At 48.1% G+C, this 14114-nt stretch overlaps 1 protein-coding gene across 3 annotated transcripts; it reads left to right on the forward strand.

Annotated features, from left to right (window-relative positions):
* Positions 1 to 4004: 4004 nt before the first annotated feature.
* KLF6 (KLF transcription factor 6) lies at positions 4005 to 12771 on the forward strand. Of its 3 annotated transcripts, XM_061126585.1 has the most exons (5): positions 4227 to 4360; positions 6117 to 6184; positions 7168 to 7744; positions 9147 to 9270; positions 9739 to 12771. In XM_061126585.1, the coding sequence occupies exons 2-5, from the start codon at positions 6134 to 6136 to the stop codon at positions 9788 to 9790; spliced, it is 804 nt and encodes a 267-aa protein (XP_060982568.1). In that variant the 5' UTR covers positions 4227 to 4360; positions 6117 to 6133; the 3' UTR covers positions 9791 to 12771. The 3 variants fall into 3 exon arrangements, with proteins under 3 accessions (XP_060982567.1, XP_060982566.1, XP_060982568.1); XM_061126583.1 differs by lacking the exon at positions 6117 to 6184 and having other exon boundaries at positions 4007 to 4360; XM_061126584.1 differs by lacking the exons at positions 6117 to 6184; positions 9147 to 9270 and having other exon boundaries at positions 4005 to 4360.
* The last annotated feature ends 1343 nt before the right edge of the window (positions 12772 to 14114 follow it).

A 14114-nucleotide genomic window follows, 5' to 3' on the forward strand; every position in this document is an offset into this window, starting at 1 on the left:
TGAATACCTTTTTTCATGTAGGAAGCTGACATTATTTCCCACCAAGAAGTCATGTGCACCAGGAGTGGTAACACCATTGCTTCAAGATAACGACCTCCCTATGCATCTCCTGCCTCGTCCTGTCTTGGGGAGTTTTGCCTGCTCTGTGAACGGTATGAATCCCAAATACCTAGCCAGTCCATAGGACGTGAGTAGCATGTGCTAAATGGCTAATGGATACAGAGGGAAGTCATGATGGTTATTCTCTTTGAAATTCAACCTATGTATTCTGTTTCTACACCTTTTCTTCCCCCGTGAAAATTACCATTTTGAGTGTATCTGTATTGTGTCCAATTCGGCTGACTTTAAAAATAAACTATATAATCTAGGCACTGAGAAGTGCACATATAAGACAATGACAAACTTACATTCTACAGGAAAGTAGAGAGAGAAATGCATTAAAAACAATAAATAATTACCAAGAAGAGATGCTCAACATCACTAATTGCCAGGGAAATACAAATCAAAACCTCAATAAGAGATCACCTCACCCTGGTTAGGGGGGCTTCCCTGGTGGCTCAGATGGTCAAGAATCTGCCTGCAATGTGGGAGACCTGGGTTCCATCCCTGGGTTGGGAAGATCCCTTGGAGGAGGACATGGCAACCCACTCCAGTATTCTTACCTGGAGAATCCCACGGACAGAGGAGCCTGGCAGGTTGCAGTCCATGGGGTCTCAAAGAGTCAGACACAACTGAGAGACTAAGCACCCCCTGGTTAGAATGGCTATCATTACAAAGTCCATAAGCACTACTGTATATAAAACAGGTAACTAGTAAGGACTTAGTACAGAGCACAGGGAAATATACTCAGTATTTTGTAATAACCTATAAGGAAACAGAATCTGAAAAGGAATATATATATATATATACACACACACACACATACATATATATAATTATATCCCTGTGCTGTACACCTAAAACACAAGGCTGTAAATCAACTATACTTCAATCTAAAAAAATTCACAAACAATAAATGCTGGTCAGGGTGTAGACAAAAGGGAACCCTCTGACATGGTCAGTGGGACTGTAACTTGATGCAGCCACTATGGAAAACAAAATGGAAGTTGCTCAAGAAACAAAACATAGGACTATCATATGATCCAGCAACTCTACTTCTGGGCATATATACGAAAAAAAATGAAAACACTAATTTGAAAAGATTTATGCACCCCAACATTTATAGCAGTATTATTTACAATAGCCAAGGTAGGAAAACACACACACACACACACACTGGAATACTACTCAGCCATAAAAAGGAATGAAAATTTGCCAACAACATCGATGGACCTGGAGTATATTATGCCCAGTGAAGTAAGTCAGATGAGAAAAATAAATAAGTATATTATGACTTATATATGAAATCTCAAAACAGTAAAACAAATGAATGAATATAACAGAAACTGACTCACAGATGATGAGAACAAACTCATCAGTTACCAGTGGGGAGAGGGATGGAGGGAGGGGTAAATAGGGGTAGGAGATTAAGAAGTACCAACTATTATGTATAAAAAATAAGCTACAAGGATATAGTGTACAACATAGGAAATATTGTCAATACATCATAATGACTATAAATGGAGTATAATCTTGAAAAATTGTGAATCACTATGTAGTATACCTGAAACTTGTTTTAAATCAGCTATACTTCAATAAAATATAAAATATTACAGGAAAGCAAAAGAAAAATTGTCCAAAAGGTGAATAAGAATACTGTAATCATGACACCCACATGCACTGCACAGAGAGTTATCATGGCACCTTACTTTAGACAGTGTCTCTCTCCCTTCACCTAACTCTCCTCCTTACAATTCAGGATGCTGTTTCCCTTACATATTTACTGGATTCTTGCTTCCCTGGACCATTGCCACCAATTACTGAGAAAACCTACTCCCTGATATAAGCTCACTCTCAGACCCACGTCCCAAATACAACCAGCTGCTGGGCAACAATGGGTGGGCACAACCTGAAGCTGGTTCAAGGCAAGCCAGTCCCAAACCATGTCTCCTCTATGGAGGGCCAGTCATGACACTGTTTCCAGGATAAAATAACACTGAACACAAGCCAGTGATCATTGTAATCAGCTCACCATGAATCACCTTTACAGACTTTTTAATATAATAGATACAATAAGATAATATCCTTCCCTAACTTTTGATTGACAAAGGTCCCTGTCTAGAATCTTACAGGGTCATAGGCAAACTCAAGTCTGCTAAAATCTAACATACAAAATCCTCTCAAAAGTCTTTTACATATTTCATTTAAAAAAAAAGAACTTTATTTAAAAGATGTCTCATTAAATTCTATTTTGAAATAAAAATGGAGGTAGTAGCTATAATACAGTTTTCCATTTTGAATTTTAAAAGGCATATTCTTCCTGGTCTTGGCATTTTGCTAGAAAATGAACATTATGGTATATTTCAGGAGATAATTTATATAGCAAACACACACACACACACATTAAATGTCAGCTTCAACATAACTTGAATTGTTTTCACATTCACTAGGGACAAGTCTAGTTGTTAATCTTCGTGAGGGTCTCCAAATGGGTCTTGGAATGAGGACTGCTCTGTGGTAGGTGACAATGACAATGTCTATATGGTAGGCAACAAGTATAAAGACAATGTCTAGAACCCTCATTTCCCAGACTTCAGTGGCAACAGATTCACCTGGAGAGCTTAGTTAAAACACAATGGCTGGGACTCTGTAGGTTTGGGATCAGACCCTGGGTTTACAAAATATACACAGCTGGTGCGGATGGGGGACCCTACTAAGATTTGTTATAGGCTCCCTCTATTTATAACCCCACCCCACCCCCGCCCCAACAAGATGCCCTCTTTTTTAAAATAAAAATGTGTTCCGGTAGAATCAATATACATAACCCCCTCAAGAGCAAGGAGATCCAATTTGGGTCTTACAAGCCACTCTGCTCCTGCAGGTTAGGCATGCAGAGGGGTGACGATGTGGCACAGCCGTGGTCTCCCAGGTAAGTGCCTTGTCCTTGTGAGGGAGGCTGAAGGGGGAAACTCAGATTCATATACAACACAGGCCAGCGACTAGGGCCCTCCTTGTCCCTCAGTACACCTGTGGGGGCTGGTCAGTTTCCCACCCCGGGGTCACAGGTGCCACCTGGGGACAGAGGGGGATAGAACGCGGAGGGAGGGGGACACAACGAGGTGGGGGTGCAGATGGAAACGGGGCAGGTACAGAGGGCTAACGGAGCGGAAAGGAGGGGGGAAAGAGGGGGACAGACGGGGATGGAGATGGGAATCCACAGCTGGGGCAAGAGGGGGCATCGAGAGGGTGGAAGGACGGAGGGGGCCAGAGAACGGCCGGCCAGCCTGAGGTCGGAGGGAGGGACAGAGGGGACCCAGCCGCGCCCCCCTCAGCTCGGCGGAGGGTCAGGAGACCAGGGCCCGGGCGACCGACCCGACGGACGTGGACCAGGGCTGAGGGGACAAGGACTGGGACGGGACGACGGGTATACCGGGGCCGGAGCCGGGCCCGGACGATCGGCCCGACGGACGTGGACCAGGGCTGCGGGGACGAGGACGGGAAGACCGGGGCCGGGACCGGGACGGGAAGGGCAGGGACACCGGGTCCCCTCGGCCCGGCCGGCCGCGGCTCACGCAGCCTCTCGGCCGCGCACCTCCCAGCTCCGACTCCTCCGGCGCGAGGCGGCCCGCGCCTTATATACCCTGCTAAAAATAGCCTGCGAAACCGCCTCCCAATCAGAACCGGCCGAAGTTCGAATTCCGCCAATGGCGAGGGCGGTGATGGAGAGGCTCGGTCACGCCAGGCGGGGCCGCGGTGAGTCGCCGCCTGCGATTGGCCGGAGCTGACATCATCGGCGCGCAGTCCCCGGGCCGGGAGCGGCGTGATTGGGCGGTGCGCGGGGCGGGCGCGGGCGAGTCACGTGGGGAGGCGGCGGTGGGGGGAGCTGGGCGGGGAGGAGGGGAGGCTGGCAGCGGAGCTTTGAATAGGGAAGTTTTGCAGGGGTTACGTTTGCAGTCAGTCCGGTGTTTGCAAATATTGTGCGGGCTCGCGAGCGCGTCTCCGGGCTCCGGCCAGGACCCGAACCCGCGGCGCCTAATCGCTGCGCACTTGAGTTTGCATGAACTTCCCCGGCCCTGCAGGCACGGCCGCCGCGCTCCCGACTGCAGACCGCACGCCTCCCTGTTTTTACAGCAGCGGGGACGGTCTCTTCCAACCCGACATGGATGTGCTCCCAATGTGCAGCATCTTCCAGGAACTCCAGATTGTGCACGAGACTGGTTACTTCTCGGCGCTGCCCTCCCTGGAGGAATATTGGCAACAGGTAAATAGGGATTTTCGTGGGCCAGGTGCCCCGGTGCGCCGAGCAGGGAGTGTGTGCATGCACCCGCAAGACGGTGTGTGCTTGGAGGTGCAGTTCTTTTTCATTTTCTTCTTCTTTTTTTTATTTTTTATGATTTCGGTAAAATTTTTTTAAAAAATTAAAATAATTACTGTTAAAACGTACTTGTGCCTCCGGCGCGGAAGGCACTTTAAAGGGGCCTTTCGGAGCGTGGAGCGGAGTTGTCATCTGAGTGGGGCGCAGCGGCGTCGGGCGCTCCCCATGTTCTTGCCGTTTTCTGGGGCTGCTGAACCGTCCTCCTGAGCATAGACCGAGGTCCGCGGCCTGATCTCGGCCCCAGCCCTTGGCAGAAGTTTGGTTCTTGTACCAGCTCCAGGCTCTCCACAGCTGGACCTGGTCATATGAACCTGCATGGACTGCCAAGGCTATTTTTTCTTTCTTTTTTTTTTAAGGGATTTTGTTTTCGTTTTGCTTTTTTGGTGTTTGTACATAAAGGTTTTTCTTTCTTTCTTTTTTGCTTAAGAATTTCACCAGTGAAACACCCACAAGCTCCTTTTCTCTACCAGGCCATTTTCAGTTTCTTTACCTTTGGAATCCTTAATTAAGATTTGCCTCCATCTGCCTTGTTTTTCTTACCTGCTTCTTTTGTTGACCAGGAAAAAAAAAGGAAAAAAAAAACAACAATGTTTGCACAACCAGTGACTTATCAGTCATATGACAATGAGCCTGTCCGAATTGCTTCTAGTCTCAGTTTGGGAAGAGGAGTCTGTTTCCGGCTTTTTTTAGTGGAATTGGAATTTGGGGCATTGGACATTTAAAAAACTTAATTTTTCCCTCTTCTCCTGCGTTAGGATTGCCTGAAGGGAGAAATTGTGACACTTGTCCCATTGTCTTTAAAAGATAGAAGGAGGGTTTGGGGTTGTCTCTGCCCTACTAGGCTGTTTGCTTTTTGTCACAAAGTGAATTAGCAGATCGCATATATTCTGCGGGTTTCAAAGCTTAGAAGGCTTTTAAGGGGGATGAAATGCAAAGTGGAACAACCTTCACATGCCTGCCTCATTGTTCACAGCCCTCCCTTCCCTCTCCCCTCCCAGCTTTTCCTCCTAAAGAAGCTTCCTAGGATGTGATTGAAATCGATCTAAGTAGTTTCCTTGGACATTTGGGATTTGGGCCACAAGCCAGGCTGAGCTCTGGGTTGCCTTCAGAGGCTTTTAAACTCTCCCCGAGAGCTTCGTTCTGGTCCCCAGTGCTTCTTGGCATAATGGGGATTTTAAATTAGCCAGATTATTAAAGTTTAACAAGGTCTCAGTAAACATGCTTTCCTTTTTCTTTGGAACATCCATAAAATATCTTGCCAGTCTCTCCTCAGAACGCTGGAGGGTGCTTTGTAACCTAGACGTCTAATTTTAGGGGTAACAAGAAAACAGTGATTGTTTTTTCCCCCTCTGCTTGCTCCTGCTTGCGATGTGAAGAGTCTGGGGGGCGGGGGAGGGGGGAAGGATATATTCTGATAGCAAGCACCTTGCTAAATAAGCAAGCCTGAGCCCTTTGGGTGGGCTTGGCTAGCCCTGAAAATGATTTGCTTAAAAAAGAGAGCGGCGTTTGCTGTAGCAATGTAAATCTGTAGACTTGCAGTTGTATAGACAACCTTATATGGACATGTAGGCAGTTGATCCTAGTGAAGATAAGGCAGACATAATATAATCCTAAAATGTTTCCTACCGTTTTTCTTTTCCAGTGGCTAGAAAGTTTGAGATGGTGGGGAGAGGGGATGCTGGTGTCTCGGCAGTTGTAGCTTCTGGAAAGGTTGGTTGTGGGGCTGGGGGGGGGCACTCTGTCCATGACACACTGCATGTATATTTGAACCGGGTCCTTTTTTTGGCCGCTGGTCAGAATTTCAAAAGGAAGTCTCCTTTGGCATTGCGTGAAAGAAATAGAGTGATGACTCATACAGTTGTACTCTTGGCCAGCAGATAAAGTTCTCGTCCATTGTGGGACTCCCAGCAGGGCCGGGAAAGGAATTTCCCCTCCCGCATCCTTTACAAAAGCAGATGGCCATTCTGGAACCATTTCTCCACTCCTGTTGTTGTTTTCCTCTGACCACTGTGGAAGTCATTTAAGTTGTGTGCGCACATGGCCCTGCACTTGGGAATGGCATTCTTTGAAAGCCTACTAAGGTCTGGGCTCCTCCACAGGAAACGGGTAGCTTATGGGCAGCTCGGTTGATGTTCCTGACCCTAGACGTCCCCCTGGCTGCGTCCGCCTCCACTGGGCGCGGCCTGTGCTGTCAGCGGTTCTCCAGAGTGGACACATGGCCATGTCAGAGCTCACTGTGCTACGTGCAACAGGCCCGCAGAAGCAGGCTGCCTGGGTGTCCTTCATGCACAGGGTTCTGGAGGCTGTCAGATAATCTGGTTAAACCTGTCGGGTGGGGGTGGGGGTGTCGGAGGCTGGTGTCCTTTGTGTGGCTAACAGAAACTCATTAGAAACGTCAACACTGTAACTCTTAACAGAAACTAGCTCCTCCGTGGCCATCAGCCATTTGTGGCCATTGTGGTCCACCTCAGGGAAGCGGGGAGAGGCTTCGCCCTGGTTTTCCTTCTGAACGTGTCCCGTTCTTAGAGATAGCTCTCCTTTGGCTCTGCTACAGACACGGAGTCCTATAGTGGCAAGACCACAGTTGATCTGCCCTTGGCTCCTGCATGTTTTTTTTTCTTTTGGAATTGTGCTTTCGGTTCCATTTTCGGTGTGGTCACAATCACGTGCCTCCCTGTGATTCTTTCGCACAGACCTGCCTGGAGTTGGAACGTTACCTGCAGAGCGAGCCCTGCTACGTGTCAGCCTCCGAGATCAAATTCGACAGCCAGGAAGATCTGTGGACCAAAATCATCCTGGCTCGGGAGAAAAAGGAGGATGCGGACCTGAAGGTGTCCTCCTCTGGCCCACCCGAGGACGTGCTCCACAGCCCCGGCTTCAGCTACAACCTGGAGACCAACAGCCTGAATTCGGATGTGAGCAGCGAGTCCTCCGACAGCTCCGAGGAGCTCTCGCCCACCACCAAGTTTACCTCCGACCCCATCAACGAAGTCTTGGTCAACTCGGGGAATCTGAGCTCCTCGGTCACCTCCACGCCTCCGTCCTCCCCAGAACTGAGCAGGGAGCCCTCGCACCTGTGGGGCTGCGTGCCTGGCGAGCTGCACCCCCCCGGGAAAGCGCGGGGCGGGACCTCAGGGAAGCCGGGCGACAAGGGCAGCGGGGACGCCTCCCCCGACGGCCGCAGGCGGGTGCATCGCTGCCACTTTAATGGCTGCAGGAAAGTTTACACCAAAAGCTCCCACTTGAAAGCACACCAGCGCACCCACACAGGTCAGTCCCTCCTGCGACCTGGGCGGTGGGGCGCTGCTGAATTTCACCCGCCCTGGGAGGGGGCTGGGCAGGAGGCTGTCGGAGCAGACACATCCTCACCTCCTTTCTTCCCCCCCGGAAAGAGTTGGGTCTCTGGGGAGGACAGAGTAGGCGCTGAAAGACTGGACTTGTGTGCCCGATGAATGGTTTATGGCTTTCTGATTAAACACACAAGAGGTAAATCACATTCTTTGTCTATACCCAGTCCCCTGCCCACTCCCAACCACCTGGGTTACAGAGGCCCCACTGTGCCCAGTCAACAGTGTCCATGCATCATGTTATGTGGAGTTGCCTCTGACTTGTGGACATGAAGGTCGAGGGTTGGGAGGGGGTGGCCTGGCCACTGTGGGGGGTCGTCTTAGCTGGCCCTATCGACTGCGAAGTGGTATGGTCGGCGGGTACCTAGTAAAGATTTCTCTGCATGTCATGCTGCCTTTGCTTTCGATGCCAGTTTTTAAAACGAAGATAACTTCCTAGTGAAATATCACAGTCTGGAGAATAGTTCCGCTTCAAGTTAGTATGACAGCCTAGGATAACTGCTGGAACGTCACAGACATCTTAGAACTGGGAGGGGTCTTGAGGGTCACGTCACACAGAATTTCATGCTGCCAGTAATGAGAGGAGACGGGAATCCCCAAAGCAGCTCAAGGCAGAGCTGGAATCAGGACCTGGGTGCCCTGGACTGGCTCCTAATGGTACCCGCAGCCTGCTCAGGACTAGCTGTGGGAACTTTTTGTTGTTTTTTTTTTTTAATTTCTCGGGTAGCACCTTTAGTGAAATCCTATTTGTAAAATGGCCAAGGGATGAAGTCAACTGGGTGTCTTGCTGGTCCTTTAGAAAGTGCTTTGAAGGCTTTGGAATGGGGCTTCCCAGAAACTCATGACCTCGGTTTTGGAGAAATGTAGTTTCCCGGAGGAAACTACAGAGCCTCATTCCACGGGGAAGTGAGTAAGGAACAAAATAAGTGCTTGAGAGAAACCGTTTCCATAGAGAAAGCAGTAAAAACCCGGCCCTGGCCAAGGCTGTGGGTCCAGTGGCCTGACACATCACCTCGGAAGTATTTCTCTGGTCTGAGTAATTGTCATTCTTCCATGTTGACTCTGGTCACGGTCATACGGCCCTGCCAAGCCTGGGTCCGTCCCCCAGCAGTGGGAGTCCCCAGGCTAGGTTAGAAAAGAGCCCCTGCCTGGTACCTCGGGAGGGCCAGCTCCTAGCCCTAACGGGTGTATGTTCTGAGTTCCTGAGGGCAGTGACCCCCTAGCCTGCTCCTGAGGGGACTCTCCGGCCGTGTGTTGGGGTCTCGGGGCCCCTCCCTCACTGCTCAGTGAAGTCATGGCGTGCCTGTCCTGTGCTTTCTTCCCAGGAGAAAAGCCTTACAGATGCTCATGGGAAGGGTGTGAGTGGCGTTTTGCAAGAAGCGATGAGTTAACCAGACACTTCAGAAAGCACACTGGTGCCAAGCCTTTTAAATGTTCTCACTGTGACAGGTACGTGCATGAACCACAGGGGCGGGTGTGCCAACCCCGGGAGCAGGCATGCCGTCACCCCGCAGCAGGCAGCCATCCTCTGGGCCTGCAGTGGCATTACTCTTTTCAGTCCAGGACTTTTTTAAAAAGGCTCTTGTTTGCCAGCTGTCCAGGTTAGGAAGCCCCAGGTACTTGAGTGCCTGAGAATAGAGTGATTTCATTCATATTACAAAGGAGCGACCCTTGATCAGTTTTCAGATTTGAAGGCTGGGTAGTGAAGTCCAGTGACATTCCCAGAAACTTACTGGTGGCCTGTTTGATGTAGATACTTCTGCCGTTTAGAATTTCTTGCCCCAGATGAGGATAGGGTGACTCAGCGGGGGGTAGTGCGCCCTCCTGGGGAGAGGCTGAGGTTGGGGAGCTCGGGGCAGAGGTCTGTGACGGGCAAGGCAGGAGAACTGATGTCTGGGACCCCGATTCTCTCCACAGGTGTTTCTCCAGGTCCGACCACCTGGCCCTGCACATGAAGAGACACCTCTGAGGGGGCAGAGCGGCAACTCCTGCGGGCTAAAAAGGCTTCCAGGCTGAGACGGCCGCGGAAGGAGGGTGCGTGTTCCAGCCAAAGCCATTTTGCACCCTGCCTGGTCGCCTCCAGGACCTACTGGGAAGGTCTTTCGAGGGCGAGAACAGTCACGTCCGAAGCGGCAGGGCACCCGGGGTGTGTGGTGTCTGGGTGGCCCCGGCTCGCCACTGGTTACCTGTCCTCTGAGTGGTCCCTAAGCCTTTGCCGTGAGCATGTGCACTGAGAATGTTAGTGGTGGGTGGGCTGTATGTGGAGGGTCTCCTACGGACTGGGTGACAAGGCACGTCCTTTCCCTGGCGAGACTGCAAGAGACAGAAAAAAAAAAACAAAAAACAGAGTTTGAATGTTCTGTGTGTGAGGCGTGTTCCGTGAGACGAGATGACCATCCGTCATTTCCTGAGGGGGTGTCTGCGCCTTAGAGGAGAGAAAAAAAAAAGACAAGAAGAAGGGAAGATGCAGAGGGCAGGCGTGGGCAGTCAGGACCCCGAGTGACGAGTGGATGTTGGTGGGGAGAGCCGTTTCTCCCCCCGGTGTGTGACGGGAGCGTTCGATGTTCGGTTCAGCTGTGTGAAGTGAGTAGCTGGCGCTGCTTGCTGCGACAGAGTTCATTTGTTACCTGTTGTATACGCTGTGTACCTACAAACATAACACGTGGATAACTTTTCCTTCTAAGACAAAAGTAATGCATGGTCTGGGGAATTATCTGCTTTTCCATTTTTAAATCAGGACTACCGTTTTGGTTCCAAGTTCACTGAGCAGCTAAGATAACGATTGGTCGAATCAGGTGACCCCCTAGCCATCTGGGCCTGGCAATACGTGATGCTTCCCCCCTCCCCGACTCCCGCCCCTTGGATTTATTCGTAACACTCCCCTTCTAGAGAGGCGTTGTGCAGTGTAGGACTATTTTGTCAGTGGTTCCGAATTTGTATTACCTTTTTGGAGAATTTCAAGATGCCCTTGGGAGACAATGGGCACGAGTTGGGTGTCTGGGACACCAAGGCTGGGAATCGCTGGTCTAACGTCCCACTAGACTCAGAACCTAAAATTTTTCTCAGTTGGGTGGATAAAACCACTAAAGCTTAGAAACTGTTTTCTCATGCAGCTAAGTTTCTCTTATTTATGCCTTGAGGACTCATTTCTGGTTTTCTAGCTGTTAATGCACTGTAGATCTTAATAATGGTGCCTTACGCAAGTGGCCCCTCCTGTGGGGGTCTCATACAGGGGAATGGGTGATGCATGCTTTATTAAGGCTCTTTTTTCACCTGGCTTTGTACTGTATCAATATTTAATACAGAAAAAAAAAAATCTCTTTAAGGTCCTACTTCACAAAGTCAAATAGATGAAAACCCCCCAAACAAGTCAGTATTTACTCAATAGCTTAGACAACTTGACTGTCAGTGTTCAAGTGGGAAACACATGATAATTGGAAAATCAGACCATTTCTGCCACCGTGAGGGTGAGACTTCAGTATAGACTTTGCACAACACTTGTACAGATCATACACCGGCTGTGTTTAATATGTAACATTTTCACACGTATTAAAGATACAGAAGTATTAAAAAACAATGTATTTGCTTAAAAGGCACAAGTTTCTCGCGTATCTATCTAGCTATCTGTTGGTAACACAGAAGGTATATTACTTTTTTAAAAAGTGGGCGAAATTCTTGTGTATGTACATTTGTGTGTATAGTATGTGTATGTGTGTGTGTATATATATATACATATATATGAATAATATATAAATATTTTTTTAAGGAGAAATTAGAATGTATAGCTAGAAAATTCCACAGCCTGTGAAGACCTATTTCAAAATGGCCATAAAGGAGGTAAAATGAAAACTATAACTTTTATAAAGGCTTTATCTTTCATTTAACAATTTGCCACAGGCCCTTGGCATCAGATCTCTTCCAAACTGCCGAGTCACTCATAGTAATTGGCGGGTCTGGGATAGGGTCCCTTGGCCATTCAGAACTGCCATGAACGGAATACTAGCCCGCTGGTTGTTTGGTCTCAGACACACTAAGGTTTTGATTTCGAATGTCAGCCTTATTGAAGATCTAACCTAAAAGTAAGCTAATCACAGAGATTCTGAGAGCATTTTTATGCAGATGAAGCTATTTTTTTTCCAGCACATAGATTGTTCCAGTTTTTCCAACAAGTAATTTCCCCGAATTGGCATACCGCAGCATGGACAGCTGATCCTCCATGCAGCTGCTGGTTGAGGGTGTGGATCTTCTCTTTATATATATTTATATATATATATATACATATATATACACATGAGTCTGGCTGGGCTGGTATTTTGTTTGATCTTCCTGAAAATGAGCAACAGTAAAAGCTCATATAACTGGGTTTTTTTTTGTTGTTTTTTTTTAATCTGGGCTGATGGATACACTTACCTAAAGAAATCATTTTGCTGAGGGGGAAAATGCACTTTTTTCTTTTGGCAGTTCCAAATCCAGACACTTGATTTGCTGGATTTTGGAGGAAAAAAACTCCTTTTTTGGCCCTGCTGTGTGCTTAGCCATAACAGTTCCATTAAGCAAGAAGGTAAACAAAAGACAAAAAATAAAAAACTTGCACTGGCTTGTCTCACTTATGAAACACCGTGGAGTGGTTTGATTGGGTGGGGCTGGGTGCCATGTATGTCAATGCCTGTAATTTTCATAATAAGCAAGTATATAAAGAATTACAATTCAGTTCAGGTGATAACTGAGCCTCAATCAAGCAGAACTTTTTTGCTTGACATTAAAAAAAAAAATTCTATTAGTGAAATTTCTTTTTTTTTGAAGCACCCTGTTATCTAAAAAAAATCTTTGTAAGATTTTTGTAAAATTTTGTTTTACAAGATTTTATTTGAAATTGTTTTTTGCAAGATTGTTATATTTCTGTATGAATGTATTTTTTATTGGAATAACATAAAAGAATTCTTATCAGCATCTTGAGTCTGGCTGTTTTTGTGTAGGGGGGAGGAGGGAGGGAGTGTTGAAACAAATTCCTGCCAGATTAATCACTGGGCTCCTCCTTGGGAAATCTTCCTTATGCAACCCCAGCAGCCACTTGCCTGTCTCCCTCCCACTCACCGTCCTGGCAGCAAAGGTGGAAATAGGAGCCTGGGGTTGGTCCCCTGATGCGCACTGGGTTCCCCTCCAGGGCCTGGCCAGCAGGCTTTGGGGCCCAGGAGGAAACTGGCTGTTCTTTCGCTGTCACTCCAGCCTGGGAATAAACTGCAGAGGCATCCGAGGAACGTGGAACAAGCACCTCCTATTCACTTCCGATGCTCCTGGGGACCTGTTCAAGGTCAGATGCTCCTGGGCAGCTGTTCCACCGAGGCCGTCAAAGCTGGGGGCCACCCCCAACCTGGCCCAGACACCTGGCTGGGATGTCACCCAAGAGGGTGGAAAGGACACAGTGGGGACAGCAAGCCCCAGAGCAATCCCTCTGGCCTTCAGGACACCCTCCCTTACCTCTCCTCCCCCACCACCACCTTCTCTGGTCAGACCAGCAAAATAGGGCAGGAGGTGAAAGATTATTTACCTGATTGCCAGATTATTTTTTTTTTTCCTTCAGGCAGATGGAATTCATCCAACATAAATTTTTTTTTGAAAATAGGGTAGCTTTTGGTTTTCTAGAAACGTTTCCCAGCATGAGATCATAGACCTGCTGTGTGATGAGTGGCAAACAAGTTTGTGTTAAGATCATATTAAGCTTCTTAGTGGGGACAGGGTAGAACTAGTGTGTGCCTTCTGGAGGGGGCAATGGGATGGTGGAAATTTCCGAGAGATTGAGCTTCTTAAGCTCGTTCTTAGTTTAAGGAAGTTCTCTGGTTGTTGCTGGAAGGGCTCCCTGCGTCTGTAGCCGTTCTACATTTTGCCTTGTGAGCAGGGTTTACACGAGCTGCCTTTTAATTTGATAATTGGGGAGGAGAAGCTGAAGTGCATCCCCAGATTAGGAATGTTAAGTAATTTTCTTTCTAGAACTGTGGTAAAAATACCAGCCATTCTAAAGGAGTGTGGTGTGGGAGGGTGAAGGAAGCAGATGCAGTTTTTGCCGGGATTCTTGGGTGTGTTGTGTTCGAAGCACATGTCAGGATGACTAATAGTTGGATTGCCCTGACTGTAGCGCTAAATAAAGGCTTGATAATGCATTCTCGGCTACTAGTGAGATTTGACCACTTTGTCATGCGAGGACTATGCCGAACAGCCCAGTTATGTTCAAATAAGGCTGCTAGGAGAACTGCCATGCAAGGAATCAGCTGTAAACCCAGGATATTTATAGAAGG

Source organism: Dama dama, chromosome 23 (genome assembly GCF_033118175.1).
Source record: "Dama dama isolate Ldn47 chromosome 23, ASM3311817v1, whole genome shotgun sequence".
NCBI classification, from domain to species: domain Eukaryota; kingdom Metazoa; phylum Chordata; class Mammalia; order Artiodactyla; family Cervidae; genus Dama; species Dama dama.

Coding starts and splice junctions, on each gene's coding strand:
- KLF6 (XM_061126583.1), top strand. CDS start 4,157: ATGAACTTCCCCGGCCCTGCAGGCACGGCCGCCGCGCTCCCGACTGCA. Junction 7,745..9,146: donor ACACCAGCGCACCCACACAG/GTCAGTCCCTCC, acceptor CTTTCTTCCCAG/GAGAAAAGCCTTACAGATGC. Junction 9,271..9,738: donor AAATGTTCTCACTGTGACAG/GTACGTGCATGA, acceptor TTCTCTCCACAG/GTGTTTCTCCAGGTCCGACC.